Source organism: Furipterus horrens, unplaced genomic scaffold, assembly GCF_987537825.1.
Source record: "Furipterus horrens unplaced genomic scaffold, mFurHor1.1.pri manual_scaffold_15, whole genome shotgun sequence".
Classification (NCBI taxonomy): Eukaryota; Metazoa; Chordata; class Mammalia; order Chiroptera; family Furipteridae; genus Furipterus; species Furipterus horrens.
In genome coordinates, this window is record NW_028327185.1 from 779,980 (window position 1) to 806,734 (window position 26,755).

A 26,755-nucleotide genomic window follows, 5' to 3' on the forward strand; every position below is an offset into this window, starting at 1 on the left:
ATCCAGCCATGTCCCTGCATGGGGAAGGAGGATGTTCAAGACCCAGTCCCACATGGGATGGTGGCAGAGGGAAGGGCCTCCTCGGACATCCTTGGGCACATCCCCTCAGTGGTCAGGGCCCTGCTGGCCTGAGAAGGGGTGGCACCAGAGAGTAGGGGCTCTGATTCATCATGGACAATATGGCAGATATCAGAAGCAAAGGGCTGAGGAGGAGGATGGGGTGGACAACGGGGAAGAGTGTGGAGGAAGGAGAGGGTGGTCTTGGGAGGGAGAACTAGAGCCCATGGGTAAAGCCACTGCAGCCTGCTTCAGAGATGTGGCAATTCTGCAGGAGGCTGCGATGGTTGAGAGGTAATGAGTCCTCCGTCACAGGAGGTATGTAAATTTAGTCTGGATACCATTTGGCCACACACTTGGGCTGAGAAAGTCCTTTCCCCATGGTCCCTATGTCCCAACTCTGCTCTCATGCTGCAGCCTCAGGAGATGGGGAGGAACTGATTTCCAGGCCAGCTGGAGAGGCTGCCAGTCCCTCTCTGTGCCTTCCTGTGTCGCAGTCCCATGATTTCCCAATCCTGGCTGCTGCTCACCACCCCCCACCAAGTGCAGCCCAGTCCTCCGTCCCCCTCAGAGCCACAGCATGAGCTCATCTGGGCAGCCCGAGGAGCAAGCGGGAAACTCTGAGTCACAGTGGCTGTGGCCAGGACGCCTCACAGGGGGTGTGGGGGTGTGTGTGTGTGTGTGTGGGTGTGGGGGGGTGCCCAAGCAGAGGAGGGTGGGGGGGCACCCACCTGGCACGGAGTCTGGGTGACATTATGAGGTTCAGGCTGAAGAGCTGAGAGGGAACCTAACCACGGAGTGCAGAGGCCCTGGGAGCTAAGAGGGCAACACCCCAGAATCTGAGAATGAGGGAGACCTCGGAGCCAGAACAGGAAAGCATTCAGTGACACCACGTGACAAGGGAGTCAGCAGAGAACCCGGCGCCCTGCCTCCAGGCATGAGAGATAGAAGCGGGTGGTGGAGGGTATGACCCCCTCGCAGCTCACCTGTGAGTCACCTGGGACCCTCGCAGGCTGGACATGGTCTCTTCCAGGTTCTGTCGAAGGTCCAGGACATTCTGCACTGTCCTCTTCCTCTGGGACTCTGGGTCTGGGAGGGAGAAAGAGAGAACTGGTTAGGGGAGGACTCACTGCTCGGACCAGGAGAAACAGGGCAGCAGAGTGACTGACCGTCTCCCTGGGGGCGGGTCCCGGGACACACAGTTCCCTGCCCCTCAGGCAGGCCTTCTGAAGCCCCGGACACACGCCCTTGACCATTCTGAAGCCTCAGCTTTGGGAAGAGGCTGAAGGCTTGGGGTCTGCTGTGCTATGTCCTCCTCCCAGACCCCCCAGGGGCCACCTCTGTCCCTGTCTCATTTGGGGGTGGGGGGGGCTGTTCCTCACAGCACAGGTCCCGGGCCCGGTTTCCCGTGGGTGAGGTCAGCAGGAGCCCTGTCTCTGGTGGTGTGCCAGTGAAAGTCTAACGCCAGGCCCTTAGAGGTAGGGACGCCTGGTGTGTGGCGTTTCCCAACTTCTGTGATGCAGAGACGGCCACAACCGCTTTGAAGCTGCTAACCTGAGGACACAGAGCTGTGGGGAGGAGACGCGAACAGCTGGCCCCGGGGAGCTGGTGGGAGCTGGCTGGGCCACCCACACTCCAGCGTCCCAGGGATCCGGCTCCGACAGAGCCGGAGAGGGAGGTGAGGGGAGATGCAGAGCCATTTTCTGGGGCGTGAACTGAGCCCCGGGCTGTGCGGACCCCTGGCTCACGGTCCCACCCTCAGAAGCCCAGACAATCCAGTCGCCGTATCCAGCCCTGGCTTGCGCGTAGGGTGTTAGCTGGGTCAGAAGCGAGTCTGCCAGAGTTTACAGTCTCCTGCGCACAGAGAGCATGCTTCCGTCAGTCCATCCGGTGGACCGCTGTCAGACACCCTGTGTGCCAGAGAGCACCGCAGGCCCGGGACACTAAAACGCGGGGGGCCTGACCCTGTGCCATGCTTCTCTCTGACTTTGGGACCCTGGTCACTGGATGGAATCAAGTTCCCAAAGCCTCCTTGAGACAATGCGTTTGGGGGGGGGGGGGTCGGGGACCCACTGCGAGGAGCGGTCCCAGGAACTCCAGCCGTCCACCCCAGCCCCCGCCATAACTGAGCAGGGGAAGGAGGCTCCTTGGCGGCCACAGGGAATGTTTCTGAATCCCTTCACGAGGCATCGCCCCCAAGACTCAGCTCAGGCGGCTGCTCTGGAGGCAGGGAGCCCGGCAGCACCTTTTCTGAAAACCGGCTGCACTCCCAGCCCCGTCCCTCTCTGTCCCGTCCCCGGGAACACGCAGGAGGCTGCGGTCGGGGGTGGTGTCTCTTGTGGGCAGCGCCACGCATCCAGGCCTCCATGCAGGGGCCTGAGATCCGCCAGGCCGATGTCACTTCTCTGGCCGCGGTGCCTGTTTATGCTGGCATGTGCCACCTTGTGAGTGGTCCCGTGGCTGACTGATGGCTTGGCGGGCAGCACGGGGGATCAGGAAGTTTACGTATGTATTTTAAAAGCTTGGTTCTCAAATACCAAGGTGGGGACCCAGAGCACGGTGCCAAGGCGTCGGCTCTGGGCCAGGGCGGTGCTGTCTCTGGGTCTGGCAGGGAGGAGGGAAAAGCCTGGACAGAGGACACCACTCCAGAGGGCGTGCAGTCCCGAGGGGGGACCGGGAGCTGCCCCGAGACTGAGGATGCCCACCCTCTCCACGCATCACTGCGCCTGCACATGCGTGTCAGCGACGCCACGCAGCCGGGGCTCAGTGGACACGGCTGCCACAATCACACACACACACACACACGCACACATACACACACATGAATGGTGCCTACAGATCTCTCCAGGGAGATGTCTTTTTTTAAGGAAAAAGTATTAATTCCCAGTGGCCAGCCTTGGGAAGGTCATCCGGGGTTTCCTGGGTCACACTTCCTCACTTCTCACTGCCTTGAGCACGGTGCCCCTTTCCCATCTCGCTTCCTTCCAGAAGCCCCTCCCCGGCCCCTCCACCCCCGTCCCATTTGCAGGTCAGCACAGTGGGGCAGGACAGGCTCCTCCAGGTGCAAGCTGGGGGCACACGGAGGGCCAGGCTGGGATGGTGGGGCCTGGAGGATCCCTGTGCTCAGCAGTGCCCTCTGGTGGCCATGATGGGCACGCCACCCTGCTTCTCCAGGGCTCCCCTCGGGGCGGGTCTGGTGGACTGGGGGCCCCTGAAGATTCTGCTGTGTCCACACTCCTGGGTGACAGAACATTTGTGAGGTTGCAGCATAGCCCCAGGATGGGAGGAGTGACGGGAACATGCAGGAAAGGCTCCTGAGCTCAACAGGCTGCTGACACTTGCCCAGGTGTGGGGAGAGCAGTGTAAAAATATGATTATTGGGCATTTGCAAAAGAATCCAAGGCCCCCTCACCCTTACCCAACCTAAAAGCTCTTGTGTGTACGTGTGGGTACATGCATCAAGGTGTGTGTGCACATGCAGAGCAAGAGTGGCTCCCGCCAGCCATCACCACGGTGACTCGTAGTCCCCACGACAGCTGCGCGGTGTGCACGGGCATCGGCGGGGTTCTCCCCACACACCGCTGCTGCTTACACAGGACCACAGAGAACACAGTGTCTGATGTGCGGCCGGGGCCATGGACCAGCAGGAAGGACCCCTGACACAGGTGCACACGGACGCAGGTGCAGTAACATCCGGTGCTGCACGTCCAGCCCGCGACCAAGCCACGCTGGGCACTTCCCTCTCTGTCTGACCCCAAGGCTGCTCTTCCTTCCACTATAGTGCAGCATCGCAAAATACAGGGCCCCTTCCCGTGGTCCAGTCAGTAGCTGTGGACACCGCCCGTCAGCATCAGACACCCGCAGCCCAGCGCCTCTGCAGGTGGGCCCGGAGGGACTCATGTGGCCACGCCTCCCACACAGCTGATGGGGGGGGCAACCCCAGTGCAGAGGGAGACTCATCTGGAGGGCGGTCCACAGTGCGTGGGAGAGTAAACAGGGTGCTTCTCTCCACTCTGACATCAGAGCAGGGGCAGGCTTCCCCCGCAGAGCAAGGCTACAAATGTGCTGACCAAGTTCTGAGAGGTGGGAAGGGACCGCAGCAGTTCCTGGAGTGGGGAAGACCCAAGTTCAGATCCTGGTCCTGCCCTTGCCAGCGTGTGTGACCTTGCACGAGGTGTCTCCCTCCCCTCTGTGACGTGGGGGAGCGATGGTGTCCGCCTTCGAGGGCTGGTGTGGGGCTTAAGGAGCCAATTCATGCGCGGGGCTTAACCTGGGGCCTGCACATAGTAGGTGCCCTACAGAGGGCAGCTAGTATCTGTCAGAGGGGCGGGGAACAGCGGGCACACCCTGCAGGCGCCACTCCCACCAGGCCCAGCTCAGGAGGACCCTACATTATCAGACCCTGGGACCAGCAGCTGGCTGGGGGAGGTCCCCACACTCGGGGGTAGAGGGTGCATGACGTGGTGACAGACCTCGTCCCAGAGTCTTCAGGCCTGACCCCCTCTGTACTGAGGTCACATCATCAGCTGGGCCCCTTGCAGCGGATCTCAGCAGCGGGAACGCTGGGTCCCCGGGGTTTCTCTGGCCATCAGCCTAAAACCTGAGGTTGCTGCCTACCCTGGAAGGATGCATCCCCGACAGATCAGGGATGGAGGAGGGCCCCAAGCGGACCTGTCGCCCAGCAGGCCAACTTCCCCAAGTCCTGTACAACTTAATTATTAGCTGGCAATTAAGTCAACTTGAATGACTGCCTGTTGAACTCTTAATTACATCTACCCATGTTTCAGAATCCACATTAGCAGGTCCTCCCAGGGCAGAGGCTGCGGAGGACTGGGTTTGCACCAGCAGCCAGGCTGGCTTTGGCTGTGAATGGCTGGGCTGGGGGACCAACAGGAGGACCCCAAGGGAGTCAAAGAAAGGGCCGTTTCAAGCGGTGGCATTTCAGAGCTCGAGAGAATCACCTTTCTCACTTTGCACATGGGGGGGAACAACGTATCCCTCAGACCCAGAGAGGGCAGGCCTGTGGTGTCACCCACGTTGTGACTGGGGACTGGCGTCTCCTGGCCAGGCTCTTGGCCTTGGAGCACTTGGACTCAGCTGGATGAACCCACACAAATCTCTTCGCCCTCCCGCAAAGCACAGCAACTCCTCCCCACAATAGTCCCGCCCCCTCTGCCCACCCCTCTGATGACCCCAGAGGCCCTAGAAAGTAGGCTGGGGGGCCTCTGTGCAAGAGACACCCAACTTCCATGGAACACGCCAGCTGGGGACCGTTTACTCCGTTACTAATCCTATCATTTCACTCAGCCACCCACATAAGTCACAACATTGTTGGGGCGGTTGTCACCGAACCCTGCAGTGTGACAAATCGTATGCCTCTCGTTATTGAAATCTCCTGCTCCCCAGACAGGCTCCCGGAAGTTTCTATCCTTGGCCAAGAATCCCGAATCCGTCCCGCCCAGCAAGTGAAGCAAACTGGAGCTGAGCGTCCAGCGGCCCTCCTAGTATTCACAGCGTGGGGAGCAACACCTGGACAGAGCCAGGACCGAAGGATGAAGGCAGAGCAACGTGGATGTGCTGGGCAAGGACGGGGGAGCTCGGAGATGAAAGCGTATCTGGGGCCAGAAAGAGCCATGCACAGTCGGTCACCCCGGCCCGGAATTGCCAAACAGGTATATTTGCCGACCACCAACAGTTTTGATTTTTTTCCTTTTCTCTTTTTCTTTCTTTTTTGGGGGGAGGTTACAACATAAGGACTGGACTTTGGTACATTGTATCACTGCAAACCTTGTCTTGCATACATTGTATCAAGTATACATTGTATGCCTTGACATTTGTATACATTGTATATATCACATACATTGTATCAAGTATACATTGTATGCCTTGACATTTGTATACATTGTATATATCACATACATTGTATCATTATACACATGAATGCCTTGACATTTGTATACATTGTATATATCACATACATTGTATTGCTGTGTACATTGTGTATATTGCAAAACGGTCATCACAGTGAGACCCTCAGTCCTGTGTCTCCAAGGGCACTGTGACAGGAAGTGTGAAGCAGGCAGGATGGGAAGAAGGCAGCTGGGGACAGACAGAGTGCTAGCGGCGTTTCTCTGAGGCCACCAATTAGCCGTGGTCCCTGTGTAAATTACTTGCCCTCCCCGGGCCTCAGTTCCCCTATCTGTAAAATAAGGGAGTCGGGGTAGGGGATCCCCAAGCTCTGCTATGGCTGAAGCCCACACGGAAGCATCTTTTCTCCCAGAGTGCGTTAAGAAGGTACATGCCAGGTGCCACCCAGAGATCACGTGTCAGCGGGCGGGACAGGGCCCAGGAGTCGGCAACGGTGCGAGCTCCCACTGAGGGTGAGGTGACACACAAGGTCACATTCTGAGAAACACTGGTCCAGTGCTGCACATCCCCCAGGATAGGACATTCCTCACAAAACCGGGGCTGCATTTCCTGACGCCTGGCTGCTGGGCAGTGTCCTGAGCCCTCGGACCGTCCCTGCTCCCCGGGCACAGATCCACAGTCTGTTCTCTGGGGGACCCCACGGGCCCCTCTGCAGCTTCTGAGAAGAGGAGCCCCCACGTCCTGCCCCGTCCAGCCACCACCAGAAGGGCCACCAGGGGGAGCCGGCGGCCCTCAGCCGCGGGGCATGGCCTGGCAGCTGTCAGGCTGGGGGAGCCGCGGCCCAGACAGCTTTTGACTTCTGCACCCAGCTCAGCACAGCTGCTCTCGCTGGGGCTCTGCACTCCCCACCTGGGCCTCGGGCTGCACCCCAGAGAACAGCTACGAGTTTGCAGCACCCCCTTGGGGATCTGGGACTCCCCCCTCCCCCCCGAAACGCTAGGGAGGCCAGGGCACTATGGGCTCCACTTGACAAGTCAGGCTCGGAGCCAGCGTGTCAGACAATGAATGGCTGGCCTTTCTGCCCCGCTGCCCTGCACACAGCGCGGGGACTGGACGGGGGGGCTCCTCTGCCGTGTTCTCATCATTGAGGAGCTGGTCTGATGAGGAGGGAGGGGCCCCTCCCAACCACACCCAGGCCAAGCCTGGCCCTGCAGTGGGCGGAAGGCAGGGCGGGAGCCAGCGCCGGCCTCGCCCGGCCTGTGGGCAAACACAGCCTTTGGGAGACCACGCGCAGCCTGAGCAGGAGGCTCCGGGGGAGGTGACATGGCACAGACCCATCTAACATCCGGCAACCCGTGGCCCAGCAAGGACTTGCTGGTTGGGGGGCCGAGGGCTGCAGGACTAGGAGGGGGCGCCGGGCCTCCTGTTTGGAAGGGGGTACCGGTTGCTCCTACCTTCCACTCCCCACCCCGTCTGCACAGGATCAGGGAGGTGGCTGGCGTACAACCAGTTTTCTCACACTCAAGGACTTGGTCTCCAGGTTCAGCTCAGGGGACAGGCCCCTTGCAGAAAATGGCCTGCCCGCCTCAGCCAGAGACCCGGTCCCCAGCCCCTGATGGGCCCTGTCGCTCCCACCCAGCGGACCACCCGATTTACTGGAAACGTTTTCATCCGTGACAGCGTTCAGACCCTTCATTGACACCTGCTCCAATGAAGCCTGGCTGCTGGGAGCTGGGAGTGGTTGTTATGGCAACAGCGGACATAGCAGAGAACCTGCAGGCAGAGTCGGGAGGGGCTGGGCCCAAGGTTGGCTGACCACTGGGGAGGTCCTGCGGAATTTCTGGCTGTGAAACCACTAATATTACTATCAGCCAATTCTTCAACAGCCTGTGCAAGGGCCCTAGTCTGGAGCTGCACCCGAAAGGCCATTTAATAACCTTCACAACAACCCTGCGACTCCCCCTTCTACAGCTGAGGAGACAGGTCACAGTGAGCCGCCTAACACTGTTACAGTAAATGGCAGAGCTGGAATCTGAACCCAGATCCTCTGACTCTAGAGACGTATTGTTTAATATTGCAGCTACCTCCATCTGCACACAGAAACACGGATATAAAAAACCGGGATACGATCCACTTACCGTAACATTCACCCTTTTAAAGGGTACAGTACAGTGGCTTTTAGTGCATTTTCAAAGTTGTATAACCATCACCACTATCTTATTCCAGAATACTCTCATCACCCCCTTGGAAGAAACTCCGTGCACAATTACTCACCACTCTCCACTCTGGGCGGCCCCAGCCCCTGGGGCCCCCCGACCTGCTTCCTGTCTCCAGGGATTGGCCTGTTCTGGACATTTCACATGGAAGTATCCATAACACATGGCCTTTTGCGACCACTTAGCTCGATGCGTCCAGGCCCGTTCACGCTGCCTCGCACATCACCACTCCCTCTCCTGGCTGGATCCTCTCCCAGTGTGCGGCCACATCCACCTACCTGCTCATCATTTGATGGGCACTGGGGGGCAGTTCCACGTTTTGCCTTTTTTATGAATAGAGCCACTATAAAATTCACACACGAGTTTTCATATGGACATCTGTGCTCACCCTCTGGGGCCCTGGGACACACGGTGACTCCATGCGTGACATGCTAAGGGACCGGCGGAGGGCTTCCCACATGCCCACCAGCAGCGTGCGAGGCCGAGTCTCTGCAGCTGCCACGACACAGCGATGCCTGATTGGCTGGCTGCAGCGGCACCGCGCTGCAGATTTAATCTGCATTTCCCTAATGACCAATGAGGCTCAGCGTCGTTTATATTTCAATCAATTACAACGCAGTAAGATCCTCAGTTGCAGCTGCCACATTTCCAGGGCTCGGCAGCAACGCCGTCCTGCTGGCCGGTGACCGCTACAGCACCGATGGCACTTTCATCACCTGACTGTCTGCTGGCGGCCCTGCTGGAGCCCAGCAGGCATCTGGAAGTCCCTGGCTCTTTCTAGAAGGGATCGCCTCTCATGCACTTCAGGGCCCGCCTTGAGGTTCTGGGGGCCTGACACTGAGGTCAGCTGGTCAGAGTCTCCAGAGCCTGGCATCCTGGGCAGAGGCGTCCTGGTCAGAGCCCAGACGCTGCACCATCGCGGCGGGGGCTCCTCTGCCCTGTCCTGCGCCTGCACTGGCCACTGGCCCTCCCTGTCCAGGCCCCCAGCCCAGGCCTGCTCCTACCTCCCTGATGTCACTTCCTTTCCCAGGACCTGCTAGGGGCAGGGACATGCTGGAGGTGGGAAGGAGCTGGGGAGGGGTGGGGTGGGCGGTGGCTGAGGCCCTTCTGCCTAAGGAGCCCCTCAGACCTCCCGCTTCCCAGCATAGCATCTGCTCCTGAGCCAGAGCCATCTCCCTGGAGGTTCTGTTTCTGGAAAAGACTTCTATGTCACTGATCCCCTCAACCCTCTGGGCCCAACCCTGAGGACCCTCAGGCTCAGCCCATCTGCCACCCACATGTCTCCCTACCTCCAGGACGGTCCCACCACCCAGCGAAAGTATCAGGCTTGGACGAAGGCCCAGGGCCCCCGTGGGGGCCCCGTGGGCACAAGCTGAAGCAAAAGGTCTCCGGGTTCCCACTGAGAAGACAGCCAAACCCTACAGTGAAATTTACTAATTGAAAGCAGGCAAACCCTGCCCAGGTGGCTCCATGGGTTGGCGCATCGTCCTGTCCACCACAAGGTTTCAGGTTCGATTCCTGGTCGGGGCACATAGGTAGGTTGCAATTCGATCCCTGGTCGAGGTGAGTATAGGAGGCAACCTCTGTTTCCCTCCCTCTCTAAAATCAATAAAAACATATCCTCAGGTGAGGATATAAAACAAACAGGCAATGTTCTCTGAGGCAGGAAGAGAAGGGGAGAAAGGAAACAATATTTGCTCAGTGCGCTCTGGGCTGAGAATGAGCTAAACACGCACATCCACCCGCCCTTCAACACAGTGGCCCTGAGCGTGGTCACCCCCACTTCACAGACGCTCAGCCCAGCGAGGTCCGGCAGTCCCCCAAGAGAACACAGCTTGTGTACTTGCCCCGGGAGCATCTGAGTCCCAGTCTGACTCTGACACCCATGCGTTGTCCAAGATACATGGTAAGTGACAACAAAGGCCATGCAGCTGGACACCAGGGGCCTGCCTGGCTGACACCCGGACGGCACTCCCTCCAGGCCACAGGAAGAGCACCCCCCTCCCTGGGATGAATGAGATGCGGCATTGCCAGGAGACAGAGGAGGACGGGCGCCTGGCCAGCTCCGGTTTCGCTCCCTCTGAGAAGGGGCCTCCAGCCAGTCCAAGCTGCTGGCCGTCCCCACTCCTGCTTCCTAGGGGCCCTTCCCCTCCCCCCAGGCTTCGTCCCCTCTCTGGAAGCTGCACATCTCTGGCCTTGGAAGAACCTTCCTAGAGCGTCTGGCAGGCAGGTTGTGGGGCCTGCCTGCCAAGACCCACGGCTGCGCTCTGCTGCTTAATCAGATCCCTAAGACTCTCCTCGTCCCCATCCAAGTCCAAGTCCAAGTCCAAGGCAGGAGCCTGGGAACCAGCCGCAGCCAGAGCAGAGCTTCCGTCCCACGCCCCTCCTCCTGCCCTCCCTTTCTCCTTCCTGCACAGCACAGGTGGGGGCGGGGCTCCCACCCCCTGACCCTGTCCTGATCCTGTCCTGTCCCACAGCTGGCCCCCCCAGAGGAGTCAGGGGTCCCCACTCCCCTGGAGGGCAGTTTGAGCAACGGGTTGGAAGCTGTCCAGCCTTCCTGGGTCTCAGTTTCTCCTTCTGAGACAGAAGTAACCCCACCCCCATGCTGCTGAGAGCGGGGGCAGGGTATGAGGAGAGACAGGCCGTGAGCAGCAGCCTGCGCTCCAGCCACAGGCCACCGGTGGAAGGGGGCGAGGGCTGGGGTCTCTCTGGAGACCCTATCAGAGTGAGGCCCCAGGAGGGTCAGAGGGCCAGGAAGAGGAGAGGAGGGAGCCCCGGCCATGCCGACCAGCCTGAGGACAGCCCACGGAGGCCCCAGCCCTGAGCTTCAGCCGCCAGGCAGCTCAGGATTAGTCACCACTTGGACGCAGCCAGGTTCCCACGGAAAAACCTTCCCAGGAGAGAGCCCCAGGTCTGCCGCGCCACGAAGCCATCCATGTCCAGTGACGGCGTGCTCAGCCCCCGGCCCACATCCACGCCCCCCACTGCCGGCACCAGGGTTCTGAGAAGAGCCCCACGGGGCTTCTTTCTGCTGGGGGACAGGGAAAGGCCCCTCTCTGGGTGCTGCATGAGGTCCAGCTCGGACCCGGGAGCACACATGGGGCTTGGGAAGGGGGGCTGGGGGGAGGCCAGCCTTGGGGGAGACCTCAGGGTGGAGGCAGGGGCTGGGGATGTGAGCACAAGCAGTGAGGGTCTGGGCAGGAGGCCAGGAGAGAAGGGTGCTGCCGGGGTGCCCCTGGGCGGTGATGGGTGCTCGCAGGCCTTCCAGGCTGGAGCAGGAGGCTGAGCCCGGAGGGGCTTCCTGGGGGTAGGCTCAGGGAGAAGGGACAGGAGACGCAGAGCTGAGGGTCTGACCACCTGGCACTGCCAAATCCATAGACCCCTTGGGCAGAAATTATCTCATCTGTCCCTTGACCCCTGGAAGCAAGGAGGCAAGCGGACATTTATTAAACGCCTCCTGTGTACCAGGGGCTGTGAGCGCTCCTGCAGCCGCAGAGATGGAGATGCAGCCTGCTCTGGGCCTGGGCGCCGGGGCAGCGGGGCTGGGGCTGGGGCTGGGGCCCAGCATCTCAACTGCAACCCCGTTGCGGGCCCCCAGGGCACCACTCTGGGGACGCTGCACGGTGCCCGTCACGGATCTCCAGGGACAAGGCAGCCTCAAGGAACACAGAGCCAGAACATGGTCTCCTCGCGATTTGTGGGTCTCCTGATTCACTTCTAATATTGGTCAAGAGGATGGACCTATTCTTAAGGATATGCTGACAGTCACCCGCCAAGGCCACCGTCCCTGGACGCTCCCTGCAGTTGCTGCGACCATATTCTCCCAGCAAATGATCCTCAGCCCATCTTGGGCAAGAGGCCCTAGCAGCTGGTGACCCCTGCCCGGTCCCCCTGGGTCATTTATCTCTAATGAGATGGAGGATGCAGAGGGGACGCCGGGCTCAGAGGAGGGCTGGGAGAAGAGATGGAGGCCAGCGCCCTGCCCCCAGTCAGTTCGTCACTTCTTTCTCCTTCAATGGACAGAGGGTGTGCTCAGCCCTCAGGAGTCCTGGCCATCTCTGTGTGACAGTGACCTGCTCCCCGCGCCCTCAGTGACGACTCAGGCCTGCCCTTCTCCTGCTCCCGGCACTGACTGTCGGTTGCCATGGGAACAGCACTGAGGATGCTCCTGGGGACCAGTGAGCAGACGTGAGTGAATGTCTGTGCCTGTCCCTTCCCCCACTGGGAAGCCAAGGGGACACACATGGAGAGAGTTTTGCACGGGAGATCGAAGCCCTGGCTGGAGGTGGGGCCGTGGCTCAGGGAGCTTCAGACAGGCCCTTGCCCCATCCCTAAGCCCAAGGAGCCTGCGGACACGCTACCCGGCCACCATGGGTCCCGACGGCCTAAGACTCCAGGGTCCCTCAGAAAACACACGTGTCCTGGGCCTGGTGTCCAAGGCCCCTGCGGTGAATGTTTAGCTTCATCTTCCATAACTTCCCCACCTCTTCCTTCCGCCCCCGCCGGCTGGTCACCGCTGCCGCCACCCCCACCTCTGCTCCCCCCCGGGGCAACTTGCGCTCAGGCCTCCAGCCCATCACCCCTCCTCCAGGAAGCTTTCTTCAAGCTACGGACGCTTGGTGCCTGAGCACACCCCAGCTGTGCTGTGACGACCCCCGGCCCCAGCTGCCTCGCCTCCCCCATTAGACACAACACTTCTCACGGAGCCCCACCTGCTCCCCAGCAGCACTGGGTAGCACGCAGCAGGTGCCAGGCAAGGTGTGAGCCACAGTAAGCCACCTGTCCCCAGACAATACCACAGCCCTCCCCCCCCTCAGGTGCAGCTCACTAGTCCCGGAGTCCCCTCTGGCGCCTGGGACAGACATCCATGGGGCCTCTGCATCTCCCTGTCACCTCCGCCTCTTTCCAGGGTGAGGACCATATGCCACCCACCCTCGATGCCCGGTGCCTGGCGCGGGTCCTCAGTGAAAGCAGGTGACGCATACGCATCCCCTGGGCCTGTAGTCAGGTCACACCTCTCCCCCCACTCCCACCCCACCTGTCGTGCCTGACCCAGGCTCACAGATGGCCATGGAGGCAACCTTGCACCCCACTGCCACTTGACGGCAGCCCCTCCTGCACTGCTATCCCTCCCACCCGTTCCCCAGCCCATGGTCCCAAACACTGGCCACTGCTCCCTCTGCCAGCTTCTCCGGATTCTTTGTGTCTGCCCGGTCCAGAGGCAGGGACCCTGTTTTCCTGAATTCGATCTCTGCAGCTGCCTAACCCAGGGCTCCGCCAGGTCCTGCGGGCAGACGGACTTGGAGATGGCCACTCCTCACGGCATGCCTGCAGACACCCGACTCCCAGTCACACGCGGCCTATGCCTGCCTCCCGACATCCTGGCTTCGGCTCCCCCTCATCAGGCACACGTCAGCGGGAACAGCCCCCCGACACCATAAACACGTTGTGTGCAGGTCAGGAACGCGCTCTAAGGATTCTCCTGCGTGTTCTCGGCCCTGACGAACTCCTGTCACCGGGGAGCCAGTGGTTTCCCAGGGCAGGAGGACACACACATTGTACTGGACGTACAACTCTTCACACACATCGAGAAAATGACAGTCACACTGACATTCCAGACGTGTAAGCCAGAGCTGCTGTCACCCCGCCCCAGTGATCCTTCCTCTGAAAGGACCCTCAAAGCCACACCGGGGGGCTCATAAGTGAGACAGACCCCCAGATGAACAGCAATGTCCGCTGACATCTCAGGTGCGCAGCATGCAGGCTTGCTACGTGTGTGAGAGGGAACGAGGACAGGAGAGGCGGCACGGCCCCAGAGCCACTCCCTGGCCGAGGAGGAACGGGGTTGGCCCAGCGCGGGGAGGCCAGCCCAGGACAGCGTGGATACGGGGCTGGGCGTGACCCTGGGGGGCTGCCCAAGTCTGCTGTCAGGCCCGGGACCATGCCCAGGGCGCAGAAGCAGGTGGCACGTGCTGCTGAGACTCCAAGCGCTGGTAGTAACGCTGGGCGTGCCTCCTTTGGTGCTGGGGCTGCTGCGGGGCCTCCCACGGAGACCCCCATTAACCTGCTAGCTGGTCACAAACTCACTCTCAGTTCTCCCCAAGTTTCCCTGGATGAAGTGAGGTCCTACACTCGAGGTCATGAGTGAGCCGGTGGCATGAGTGGCAGCCCCAACCCCAGGCTCTGCTCCCCCCCGCCCCCGCCAGCTCCTTGTTCATGGGGACAGACTTTATCAAAGTGAGAGCCAACCTCGTTCTATCGCTCTATCATGTCAGGGAGGGGAAGAGAGGCAGGACAGGGACCCCTGCAGTCAGCCAGGGACGCTAATGAACCCTTTGCTTCCAAGGACAATTATGGGACGGAATAATTCATCGCTAGAGATTAACTGGACTAATTATGTTGGCTCTCAGAATCCCCTGAATAATTATTTCCTATCGGGGGGGTGAGTGTGATATCTGAGCCTCTCCCCCGTGTGCGCAGAGCACAGAAAGGAATCCGGGGTTCGAACGGTGAGCTGGATGTCAATACCACAGCGGCCAAGCGTCAACTCTGATCTGGTCGCCGGGTCCCTGTGGGAGCCCTTCATTCAGGGAAATATTATCCTTTCTAACGTCCTACTTCTAATATCTACTCTTAAAACTTCCCTTAACTGTCCCCTTGCTTTCATGCAGCAGGTTCTTCCAAACACGCCACTTTCCCCAGGAGTGGGAGGCCACAGCCACGTGCATGCATGTCGCCCTCCTGCAGGACAGGTTCCCGGGCCCACAGCTAACCTGCCGGCCACCTCCTCCCCATCCTCCATCGGTACGTGCTGGCCTGGGAGACCCCCCTGAAGGCTGCTTGCTCAGAGCGACTTCCAAAGGCAGGAAAGGAGAGGCACCAGAGGAAGCCAGGAGCTGCAAGCCTTGTTAATGGGTCACTGTGCATAATCGCAGGACACCTTGCACTCCAGGAAGGAGCTTTGGAATTGAGTGACAAAGCCGCCTCCTCCAGCCCTTGAAGCTTCCTGGTGGGGGGTGGGCGGGGAGGGCAGACCAGACACTGGGCTGGCTGGACACTGGCAGAAGCAGCTCTTCTCCAGGAAGGAAAGGACAGTCCGCCCAGCTGGAAGCCCGTTTAAGGGCTCCTCAGGAGAAAGGTGGCAGATAAGTAGCCGAGAAAAGCCTGCCCCCAGGAGCCACTGGAAGAAGGAAGTGGGTGGGGGGCGGGAAGGGAGCGGATGCTAGCTCAGTGAATGCATCTTGTAATGACAGGAAGCTATGGGTTAGGAGGCTCTGCGGCCACACTGGGCCCGAAGTACGAGGTGCACGGAGGGAAGCCAGGGCTTGCACCCGGGACGGGCAAACGGGTTCACAAATCGCGGGCATTTGAAAGCTTCTGGTTCTAGAGCTTCGTCGGACAGCTCTGCAGACACCTTGAGTGGGGCAGTGAGGGGCTGAACGGGGACTTGGGGTGGCTGAGCTGGACAAGGGGCGGTGAGGCTCCATTTGGCTGCAGGTGCAGGGCCGGGAGGAGGGTGGGTGGGGGTTGAGGAGGAGAAGATACGGGGTGGGGGAGGGGTGCTAGACAGGAGCCGGGTTTCTGCTTAGGAGTGGCAGCCCTTCCCCCGAGGACAGGGCACCCTCTCCTCTGACTCAGAGCCTCAGGGGGGTGTGGAAGAGAGCAGGGAGCTGCCCACCTGCAGTGGAGTCCCAGGCCCTCACTCTTTCCGGGGATGGTCTGAGGAAAGTGGGCCGAGAGTTTGGGGCATTTCATCCTGTTCCCAGTGGCTTCGGGCACACGTGGCAGGGGGCTTCCACGTAGTGTCTGTCAGGTGGCATTGCGATTCCGGCCCAGGGCACCCAGACAGGTGGATGGATGGGCACGGGGCGGGCACAGCAGGCCAGGCTCCACATCTAACCAGCTCCCTCCTGGCCCTGCTCCCATCTGTAAAACGATCGGGAGTCATTTCCAGCTCCGTGTACTGTTCAGACATGTGCGAGCCTTGGCTGTCACGGAGGGAAAGGAAGCCCAGGGGCACAGGCAGCGCTGTCACCAAGGATGCTGCCGCCAGCAGGCACGGACCCCACACAGTCTGGCCTCACCCCAGGAAGTATCAGGGTGCAGGGAGACACACAAATCTCCCAAACAGAGAATTTATGTCAATGACTCTGCTCCCAGAACGTGGCTTCCTGCTGAAGAGCCCACTGGGAAAAGAGGAGATGACAGTGACTTTGCAGTGGGAACGGGACCCCCACGATTTTAGCCAGACAATCGAGGTTAACACCCACAATGGCGAGCCGCGGGGGTGGTGCGTGCACCCTTCCCGTGGGGGCACGAGAATGACCCTGGACCTCTGTGCTCTTCCTCCCCCCAGCCCCGGGGGGCCCTGTCCCAGCACGAGAAAGACACCAGAGAAAGCCACACTGAAGGACATTCTACAAAATACCTAACGAGGGCTCTTCGAAACTGTCCCAAGGCATCAGTAACAGGGAAGTCTGAGAAACCGTCCCAGAGGATGGGATCCTGAGATTGGACGATAACAGGGTCTCCCGGACGGGACCCGGGAGCAGAAAAGGGGCACCAGGGGAAAACTAAGAACCTGCAGATAAGGCTGGAGCTCCAGTTGGCAACAGTGTATCCGCACTGCCTCTAACCGCTACAAACGTATCAGCAGAGCGCGGGGCGGGGCCCAAGCCACGGGCAACTCTCTGTCACAGCCCTGAATCGTCACGGGAAGTCCACTCCTACCCCAAAAATGTTACGGTGATTGAAAAAGCTGCCCAGACGACTGCGAGGCACAGCCGGGGTGCTACACAGAGTGGGGCAAAAGCAGGTGTACCATTGTTCGTATGGAAAATAATAGTTAATAAGTCATAATACAAACAAACTCCGTGTCTTGCAGCCTCACAGCTGTGAACGTACATTCACCCGCCTGGATCTGGAAGAAGAACCGAAGAGAATAAAGTGGAGGAGCAGCCCCTGCCCCCAAGGCGCTCAGTCGCCCAGTGTGTGTGGTGGTGGTGGGGGAACCGCTGCCCAACAAGAGACAAAATGCAAAGTGAATCATTTCAACTGTGGTGAGAAGTGCCGCTGGGAAGATTCAAAAGACCCAGGAGAGGGTCATGGTTGGCGGCAGGGGGACAGTCACAAAAAACATTTTTACAGGATGGGTCAGAATTTCATAGGTGACAACAGAGGAAGCAGGTGTTTTCAGGTGGACGATGTGGCTTAACCCAAGATACAGAGGCCAGAAAATCGGGGGCAGGCCCTGGGAAGAGCAAGGATCCCGGCTTGCCCACACGGTTCCATGGACCGCAGGCCCTGCGTGGCACTCTGTGGACACACACTCCAGAGAAACCGTATCCTGGGGGGTCCCAAAGCCCGAGAGCAGATAAAGATGCGGAGAAATCCTGCAGCACAGAACACTGCTCAACCTTTCTTAGCCCAGGGCTTCCTAGATTTATGGGACCACAGGGTCTTTTATTTTTAAGTTAATGTCAATTAGCAAGAACTCCGTGGGGAGAAGCTGGCAGATGGTTTGGGCAAGAAGGAGGAGTGGGGGAAGCTAGGGGTGTGGGAAGCGCCACTGTGGGGGTCTTGAACTTCGGGACAAGGCATCAGGACGTCACGGTGAGCTGGGGTGGGACAGTCTCAGCTGCACACGAAGAAGGCACCGCAGGGCCATGCGAGGGATGAGCGAGAGGAAGAGGCTGTGATATTCATGGCAGAAGCAACAAGGCCCACAGTGGCTGTACTAGGGGTGGGTCAGGTGTCGGGGGCAGCAGAGAAGGGGAACAGGTGGGAGAATGGGGTACAGGGACCCCACGGCGTGAGGCAGACCCAGCATCAGTGTGAGGCCCTCCCACCCTCTCCTCCCTCCTCCAGCCCCAGAGACCCAACCTAAGCAGCACCTGCAAACCCCGACCAAACAAAGGGCACAACAAAATCATTAAAATTTCCACAACAGAATAAAACACGTAGTACTGGGTCATCGCTCAGAGCTTAAGATACTGCTTTACACTAAAGGTTCACTAAATAAACAGGGGGGAAAAGACAAGTCTCCCGTCCCTTCCGCAGAACACGACCTGGGTCACGAGGCAGAACCCATACACGTCCCAACCACCATCTGGCACGGCTCCGGAAGGACCCCGTGTGGAGTGGCCAGGAACCGGACACCTGTTCACACGCCCTTCCCACCACTCACCAGCCGGTGCCATCACACGCGCTACTCAACCTCTCTGCCTCAGTTTCCTTGTTTGTGGGAGGGGGACAAAAGTAATTCCAATTCCGTCGGCCTGCGATGCAGAGTTAGTACACGGGATGCGTGCACAGGGAGCACGGATACCTGGCCTGGCTTGTGCATGCCCAGATCGCTGCAGCGGTCTCACGGAGGTGGGACCTGGACCCGTCACGTAAACACTGTCCTGCCTGCTCATGGGAGGTAAGAGCAGTGAGCCAGTTGGTGGCAGGACACCTCTCCGAGAGACCCTAAGCTCTGTCTCTCCCTGTACTGCGCTGTCCCTGGCCCCCTTCTGAGCAGGCCACCAGGTCGCAGAACCCCGAACTTCAGCAACACTGGTCAGGGAGGAAGCGGAACCAGCCAGGACGGCAGGCTACTAGCGAGCAGGTCGTAGGGGAAGAAGAGAGACCGCGTTCGAGAAGCAGAGAGGGGCCGGGCTCTCCAGATCAAGGAACAAAGAGGCTGCGAGTCCCAGAGTGAGTCGCCCAGGGTGCCACCCCATCATGGGGGAGGACGGAGTGGTGCAGAGGAGGGGGCCTGGGGCATGGGCTCCCCCAGTCTTAGCAAAGTTCCGTGACGGTGGCAGAACAGGCCAGCCACTGGCTTCGGCCCCTGTGGCCCTGGGTGCCGAGGCGGCCTGCAGGGACCATGGCAGAGCTGTCCCTGCCAGTTCCCACTGCAGCCGTCCTGTCCCCCACAGCCTGGGGGTCGGGACAGGACCTGGCCGTGCTGGCATGAAAGCTCCCCCACCCCAGAGAGCGGGGCTCAGCATGAGAGCTGAATTGCTGTGAAGGCCCGATCGGAGGCTGACCGACGAATCTACTCCATGCAGATTCCAGCTCAGAAAGTGCAGAGCCCGGAACACGGCCCCGACAGGATTATTAATTACCTAGTTATTTTGCTATAAAAATGTTTGGCTGGAGAAGAACAGGAAAAGGTGCGCCAGGGCCAGAAAGGGTCTGGGCTGGAGGCCCCGACACTGGGCTCACTTTCTGGCGGGGTGGCCAGGCTGGGGTAGAGCAACGGGAGGCCACGGGGACCCTGGCCTTGACCGCACAGGTGAGGCCATTCCCTTGCATTTCTGTGTCCCCACAGGTCCCAGAACGTGCACCTGCCTGCCCTCCTTCCCCTGGAGGGCGCAGCCCGAGGAGGGGTCAGAGCTGGGCCTGTGCTGGGCCTGGGACGCCGGCCGCAGGCCTGGGTGGAGAGGAGCGAGAGGCAGGCCAAGAGCATCCCTGGGTCACCCGAGCTTGGCCTGGCTTCAGTATGTGGCTTTCAGGAGGCGGGCACCAGCGACCACACACCAAGGTCTCCCGAGCTTGGCCCTGTGACCTCCCTGGGTACCTCACATGGCCTCCTGCCACTCTGCACCAGCTGGTCTGGCTTGGAGGAGGCCCCAGGACCCAGGCGAGGACCCAGCTCTGCAGAGGGGCAGGAATACATCCCCGTGGGGCGGAGTGGGGAGGCCCCGTGGTGACCAGGGAACACACTTTGAACATGAGCAATGAGGTGCTGACCCTTCCTCCCCTCGAGGCCTCTCCGGGCACCCAGCTTCACAAGACAGTTATGGGGGTCAAAGCCCCAAGGGGAACTCCAAGCCCAGCCGCCTCGGAGTGTGTGTGTGTAGGGGGCGGGGGGGGGGGGTGTCACAAGAGTTATGTAACATGAGCAATGACCTGGGGCAGAACCAGGCCCCTCCGGTCACTGTCCCACCTGGAGGAAAAGGAACTGGGTGCAGGTCAAGCAGAACTGCCCTCCTGAGGCCTCAGGGAGCCCGGGTCACAGCGCACAGGGGCTTCCCCATATCCCCGAGAAGGGGGGACGAGTCTCTCCCCACCCTGGGTGGTAGCCAGGAAGCTGCGGCAGGCTGGTCCCAGCCTTGGACAGGAAGGGCCCTGTCGGAGGGAGGCAGCCTGGGTGGCCGAGGCAGGGACTCGGGAGAGAGGCCGCTGAGGGATGCCAGCGTGGCTGCTTTCCTGGTTGTCAGGAAGCAGGTCGGGCCCGAGAGATGCTGTCAGGCGGTCCCCAGGGAAAGGGGAGAAGTGTCCGGCTCTGAGGCCCTGGTGCTGTGAGGAGCCCGGGGCAGGTCCCAGAGAAGTCCCCCACCCCTCCAAAGACCTGAGCAGGAAACACAGAATCCCAGGAAGTGTGACGCAGGCCACAGATGGTCCCCACCATCCTTTCTCTGCCGAAACCCCTCCCCCAAAATACTTTTTGGTTTTAGACAAGTTTCCATAGCAACTGAAGTCCCTATCAGCCCGAGAGTTACCATGGCGACTTCACTGGGCTCTGTGTCCACAGCTAAGGAGGAGGGTCCTTGAACTGTATCTGTTGAGCAAGGCTCACAGGAAACGGAGTGAAGGAGGAGGGAGGCCCGGGCTGCGGCGGGTGCCGAGCACGGCGGGAGGCTGGGGACCGGGGCCCGGGCTTGTTCTCCTGCTCAGGCCCCGCTCCAAGGCACTGCCGGCCACGTCCGCACGGCGCACCTTCTCCCGCTGCTTCTGCCGGCCCTGCGCAGCCCTCCCCACCGCCCTCAGGGTCCAGCACCTCCACTCCCGGACACCCCGGGTATTTACAGACTCGGCTGGCGCGGCGCTCCTGCAGCTCCTGCGCCACAGGGCTGTCCAGGCCCCGGGCAGGACTGGCGCCCCCCGCTGTCTGCAGCCTGTGGACCCTGGCTTGTCCACAGGCGCTGAATTTCTGCACCGGGCACAGCGGAAGAAGTGGGGGGGCTGGGCGTGGCCCACGGCCGTGAGCTGGACACCCCTAGTTGTGAGGGGGAGGAGGGCTGGTTGGGAGAATCATGGTTGGGGGCCTGGAGATCCAGCCCGTGGACAGCGGCTGCGCATAGTTGAACCTCACCGCCCCCCCCACCCCCCGCCGCGTGGCATCTCCCGCCAGCTACTACCCCGGGGGCAGACGGCAGAACCGCAATCTGCATGTGTGGGAGGCCGCTGCTCCCCATGGTCCCCCAGCCGGGGCCGCCCCCTGCCCACGTGCCACAGACCAACGGCGGCCTCACAGCGCAGAAGCAGCGCCCCGAGTCTGGGGGCACATTCTGACGGCGCTCTGAAGTGAAGTGTCAAGACTTGGGCCGCTTCCTCGTGGAGCCTGAGACAATGAGTTCACTAAGGACCGGGGAGTGTTCGGTTACACGCACTCTGGCTAAGTGTTTGGTTACGTTTAAATGAGCAGCACTGTTTCTTCCTAAAGGCCAGTGTCAGGGTTTCTCTTCCCCTCGGAAGGGCCCTGCTGCCCACCGGCCAGTGGGCAGAGGCCCGCACTCAGGCCCGGCACCCGCCCGTCGGTCGGCGGGCACCCCCGGCTCAGGCGTCTGCTGGGCTGTGGGTTCCCAGGGCCTAGGCTGTCTTGCGGATTCTTTATGGCCAATGAGGTGGGCGACACCCTCCAGCAACAAGGACCCAGGGGCCACCCCCCGGGGGATGGGCACTGACAGCGAGGCCTCATTTGTCCCCAGCGCCAGCGCCCAAGCCGAACCCCAGTCCTTCCTGCTCACTTTCTCCCGACCCCCCCCCAGTGGGTACAAAGGACAGTCGCTCACCACCCCCCACCCCATCTGTCCTGCTCCCAGACTCGCGCTTCCTACACACGGAGCTGCTGGAGATGATGTACAACGCGTTTTTCTGGAAGGAGGAGGGAAGACGAGGGCGGGTGTGGGGACAGACTGCCTTCCAATTTTGTCTGGCTCAGGCTGACGGTAGTGTCAGTTTGTAGTCCCCGAACATACGAGAAGCAAGAGGGAGGCAGGAGGAGTGGGGGAGGGGCGCTGGCCTCCCCCACGGGCAGACCGAAGGGCCGTGGGCTGGGAACGGAGGGTCCGCGGGGGAGGAGAGGGGGTTCTGAAGCCCCCTGCCCCCTCCTGGGCCTGCTCCCAGTGGCCTCCGACCCACCTACAGGGACTCAGCGTCACCTGCCCAGGCACTGAGTGCCTCCGCATCCTCACGTGACTTTAGGGGCTCCAAACAGACACGAGAGTCAAAAGTGCTGAGAAGCCAGAAAGTAAAACCCCCGTCCCCGAATCTGACGGCGAGGCTGATGGGATGGCTTCTTCTCAACGTTTACACCAACGCAAGCACGGACAGATGTGCGCATCTGCCCCCCCGGGCGGTGGGCTCCCAAACTGCAGCAGGTCGGTGTCAGGCTGGGCGGCGGAGAGGCGAGGCCCTCTGGCCTCTGAGGGAAGGTCCTCCAACAGCGAGTCCAGCCGCAGAAACAGAGCCTCAGGCCGCCGCTCCTCATCCATCCGCCTGGCTGTCCCCAGGAGGGCGCCCTCTACCTGCCCCCCTGTGGCCCCATCCTCCAGAGACAGAGACACCTTTCTGAGGTCATTTGGTGCCTAATGGCTTCCCCCCGCCCCGTGGATGGGGGTGGAGGGTGGGCACCGCCCTGCCTTGGAGAGCCCCCTGCACAGGATTTCTGCACTAGCAGCTGAACACGACACATACTCAGGAGCGGCTGGTGCTGGGCGCACCGAGAACTGGCTGTACCCAAGCAAACGCTGCGGAGCTGGCCCCCAAACAGGCGAGGAGCAGAGCCTGTCACCCAGACCTGAGGGATGAGGAGGAGCCCGGGGGACAGCTTCCTGAGCTGGCAAAGTGATGGGGGTGCCCTTGGGGAGGGAGGTCTGGAGGGGCGATGGGGCGGAAGGGGTGGGTGCCTTGGATCGAATGCAGGTTCAGAGCAGATGTGTGCACACTGATACGTCTAATGTCTGCGCCCGTCATCTGGGCAGGTTCGGGAGGGAACGAGGATCCTGGGGACACAGAGAAGGACCCCCGAACAAGTTGCCTGGCAGAGGCAGCATGACTGAGCCAGGGCCCAAGGACACCAGAAGGAGATGATGGGCCGACTTCAGGGGACAGTGGAGGCGGGTAAACTGGTGGCACAGAGGCTGAGAGCTACGTGTCCCATATCAGACGGGGGCCCCCGGAGGGCAGGGCCCACATCTCTTCCTCGACAGCCCCACACAGCAGGGGTGGACAGAGAGCTGCCATTTCCTGGGTGCTGTCCTGTGCCAAACACTGTCCTCCCTGCATTACACACAGTGGCTCCCGGCACCTGGGCAGGTAGCCATGGCCTGACTGTTTAGGAGGTGAGGGGATGGAGACTCGGAGAGGCCAGGCCTCGCAGCTGGTGAGCACAGGCCTGTCTGGCCCCTCCCCTATACGTTTGACCCCTGAAGTCTGTGTCCTTCCTGCCAGGACCCAAAGAGATTAGGGGGTGACTCAAGACAGCCAGCGCTGCTGCCGACAGCTTGAACTGAGAGGCTGGGGAAGTGGAGATTGTGACAGAGACCGTTTCAGCAGGAAACCCAGTCTCTAGGCAGATTGTGGGAACGTGGCCGGACTCCGCCCCGTGGCCGGGTCTTCTGTGGCAAATTCCTTCCCACCCCCCACTGGACACCCCACCCTTAAGTGCGGCCCCCGGGCTTCCCTGCCCAGGCACCCTGGCCCAGGCCCCCGTCAGCTTGTGGGAAACAGAGGTCAGCATCCTCCCGCCTGTGCACCTGTTCCCCCCTGAGATAGGGCGGCAGCCAAGTGTCTTGGCCCTGTTCCTCCCCAGATGTCCTCCCAGCTGTGTGACAAGAGGCCAGCGGGGAGGATTTCATGCCTCAGCCCCGGGAGGGCCTTTCCAAGACACCAGGGAGGCTGCCAGCCAACGGAAGGACCTGGAACAGTGGCCCTGGGTGGATGGGGGACGGACAGACCCAGGGTCAAGCTTGGATCGGACCTGAGCCCCCATGCCTGCCCGGAAATGAGGACGCTGACCGTTTCACCCGGATCCGGGCAGGACCGCGCCTGAGCTACGGATTGGAACGCGCCAGAAACCGGAACAGAAGGGGCGGGGGACAGCAACCTCCTCCACCCCCGTTCCAGGTCAGCCTGCGCATTCACAGTGCCTCTGCCCTGACCCTCCCAAGGGATCTGACCAACCTGAGGCCCCGACACTGTAGCTTACAAAGTTCTGACAAAGCCAGCTCCTGGGGCAAGTGCTCGTCTTCTGTCCTGGTGGGGTGTCAGGGTCCCCCCGCCCCACTGGGAGACTGGCTGGTCTCATGGGCAAAGGGGCCGGAACTGTGGGCGGGCTTCCACGTTTCACCACGTGGACCGGGGCACAAGCGCCGGTCTGTAGTATGAAGGAGATGAACCAGATGTGAGGAGCACATGGAACAGACAGAGGAAGACACTGAGCAGATGCAGACGCTGGATGGAGCAAGCCCCCTCCCCTCCCGGGAAGGCTGGTGATCCTGCCCTGACCACCAACGGAAGGCACCAGCCAGGGGGGCCGTGCTGGCTGAACAGCCCCCCACCACACGGCCACTCGGGCCCTTACTCTGGGAGGCCACGATCCAGCCCCCAGAGGGTTAACATCTGCAGGACAGGCCCCTGGGGGCTCCTCCAGCTCAGCAGCCTGCAGGGCAGTGAACGGTTTGCATAGACCCCTGCATAATACCTCACTGTGGGGTTAGCTCAGCTGGCAAACAGGGAGCTCAATACTCATTAGTCATTACTGCTGCTGGGCTCCAGGGACTGAGTCTGTGAGGGCATGTGGCGCCCAGGTCCCCAGGTGAGGTTCTGACCTGCCCGTGAAGGATAAGCCTTGATTTGGGTCTTGGGGGGCCTGGCCCTGCAACCAGGCCCCTGGGGCCCCGAGGCTGAAGCGCCAAGAGGGGAGGCCTTGTCCTGGTATCCCCAGGGACCGCTTCTCCACGCAGCCTGCTGCGCTGTGAACTCACCCAGCTGGCCACATGTCGGGCGGCATGGGGACGGAACCCTGCCTCTGGCTGAGGAAAGCCACCCGTGCGGTGCTGCCAGCCGCCACGGTGGCACTGCTGCCCATCCCCACGCACCCCGACCGGCCCTGCCACCTCACCTGCACTGCAACCAGGACAGGACAGCAGGAAGGCCCTGCAGTGACCACTGCAGTGCGCCCTGGACACCTTGTTACAACCCCCAGGCCCTGGGGGTCACTGAGTCTCCATGGAAACGCCAGGACACTCGGGCAGCGCCTACACCCTGTGGCAACCCCTGAACTCGAGGGCACCTCCCCTGGGGACAGTCCTCTCTGGCAAAGCAGCTGAGCTCCTGAGCAGTGGAACCCCTCAGCAATGCCCAGGGCAGGGTGGCCGCAGCAGCTACAGCACCCCAAGACTGGAGGAGGCGAAAGACTTGAGTTTTGGGTGAGCCTCCGAAACCCTCACTCCCGGGGCCCCCGGCTCCAAGGGCTCCCAGGTTGTGGTCCCTGCTCAGCCCCCTCCATCCAGCAAAGCAGGGGGATGCGATGCCTCCTCCTTTTCACCTGTGAGTCTTTCAAACAGCTCCCCAACTTCCAGCTCCTTCGGGAACAAGGCAGCCGGGAGCTGACACAGGGCCACACCCCTGGTGCCCATCTCTAAATTCCATGTGACGGAAACCCTCCTGTCTGTTCCCACACCGGGCCGGCCGTGGGCAGCCCGACCCCTGGGCAGGGCACTGCTCACCAGGGACGGCCTCCAACACAGAGGCATCCTCTCCCTGTGCCTCCCACGCGAGCCCTGTCAGCCCTAGGCGGGCCCATCTCATCGTCACCAACCTCTGTGGGGACCAGTGGGCACAGGATCCTCTTGGGGGCCCTTTGGGAGTGAGCCCCTCTGCTGAGGCTTCTGTCCAGAGCCTACAATCAGTCCCATCCAGTCCACTTGGGCCTGTCATGACCGGCCTGCCTCTCCAGTCCCTCCTCCAGCCAGACAGCATCCCCATCAAGCCCCTCCCTTCCCCCACCTCTGCTGCCAGAACCCCAACCTTCCTTGCAAGCCCCCATCACTCCTGTCCCTCGCTTGCCCCGCACACACGTGCACTCTCCCATGGGTTCCAGTGCCAGGAGACTGCCTGTCCCCAGCGCCCCCCTCACTTTGTCACGGCACGCACTGCATGCTGCCTCTCCTGGACGGAGCACAGAGCTGCCCGGCTGCCGTCCATCCTGTCAGAAGGGGACTGCTGGACACTGGAACCGAGCTCAGCCCCTGGGAGGAAGGGTCTGGAGGCTCCGGATGCAGGGTCACTGGGCAAGTTCAAAGCCCGGCTCAGCTGCTCGCCTGCTCCCGTGGTTCAGGGCCTCGGCTTCCTTACTTCCAGGCACCGGGTGGGAGGGTTACTGGGAACAGTGACTCATGACCCATAAGGAACAAGAGCAACGCCTCTCACATACCAAGGCACCAACACGGGCCCCGCATCACTACTGGAGTCTCGTGTTCTCTGGGAGCATCGGGTCCCAGGGCTCCGAAGAGGTGGCTCGTGAGCCTGGAGACACTGGAGTCCTTGGCCCGTGGCAGCTTAGGGACTCGGCCGCGTGAGACCAGGGCCTCCTGGGGCTGCGGCCACCAGGGCAAAGG

At 61.1% G+C, this 26,755-nt stretch overlaps 2 protein-coding genes across 2 annotated transcripts in view; one reads left to right on the forward strand and one right to left on the reverse strand.

Moving 5' to 3' along the window:
- The window catches only part of TNNT2 (troponin T2, cardiac type), a 323,809-nt gene that overhangs the window by 149,230 nt on the left and 147,824 nt on the right, over nt 1–26,755 (forward strand). The gene's annotated exons all lie outside the window — the stretch shown is intronic.
- Nucleotides 1–26,755, reverse strand: part of NAV1 (neuron navigator 1) — a 136,411-nt gene that overhangs the window by 55,047 nt on the left and 54,609 nt on the right. The window contains exon 5 of the mRNA XM_090263256.1: nt 1,044–1,146. Within this exon, the coding sequence (XP_090119382.1) occupies nt 1,044–1,146 (103 nt within the window). The remainder of the gene's footprint in view (nt 1–1,043; nt 1,147–26,755) is intronic.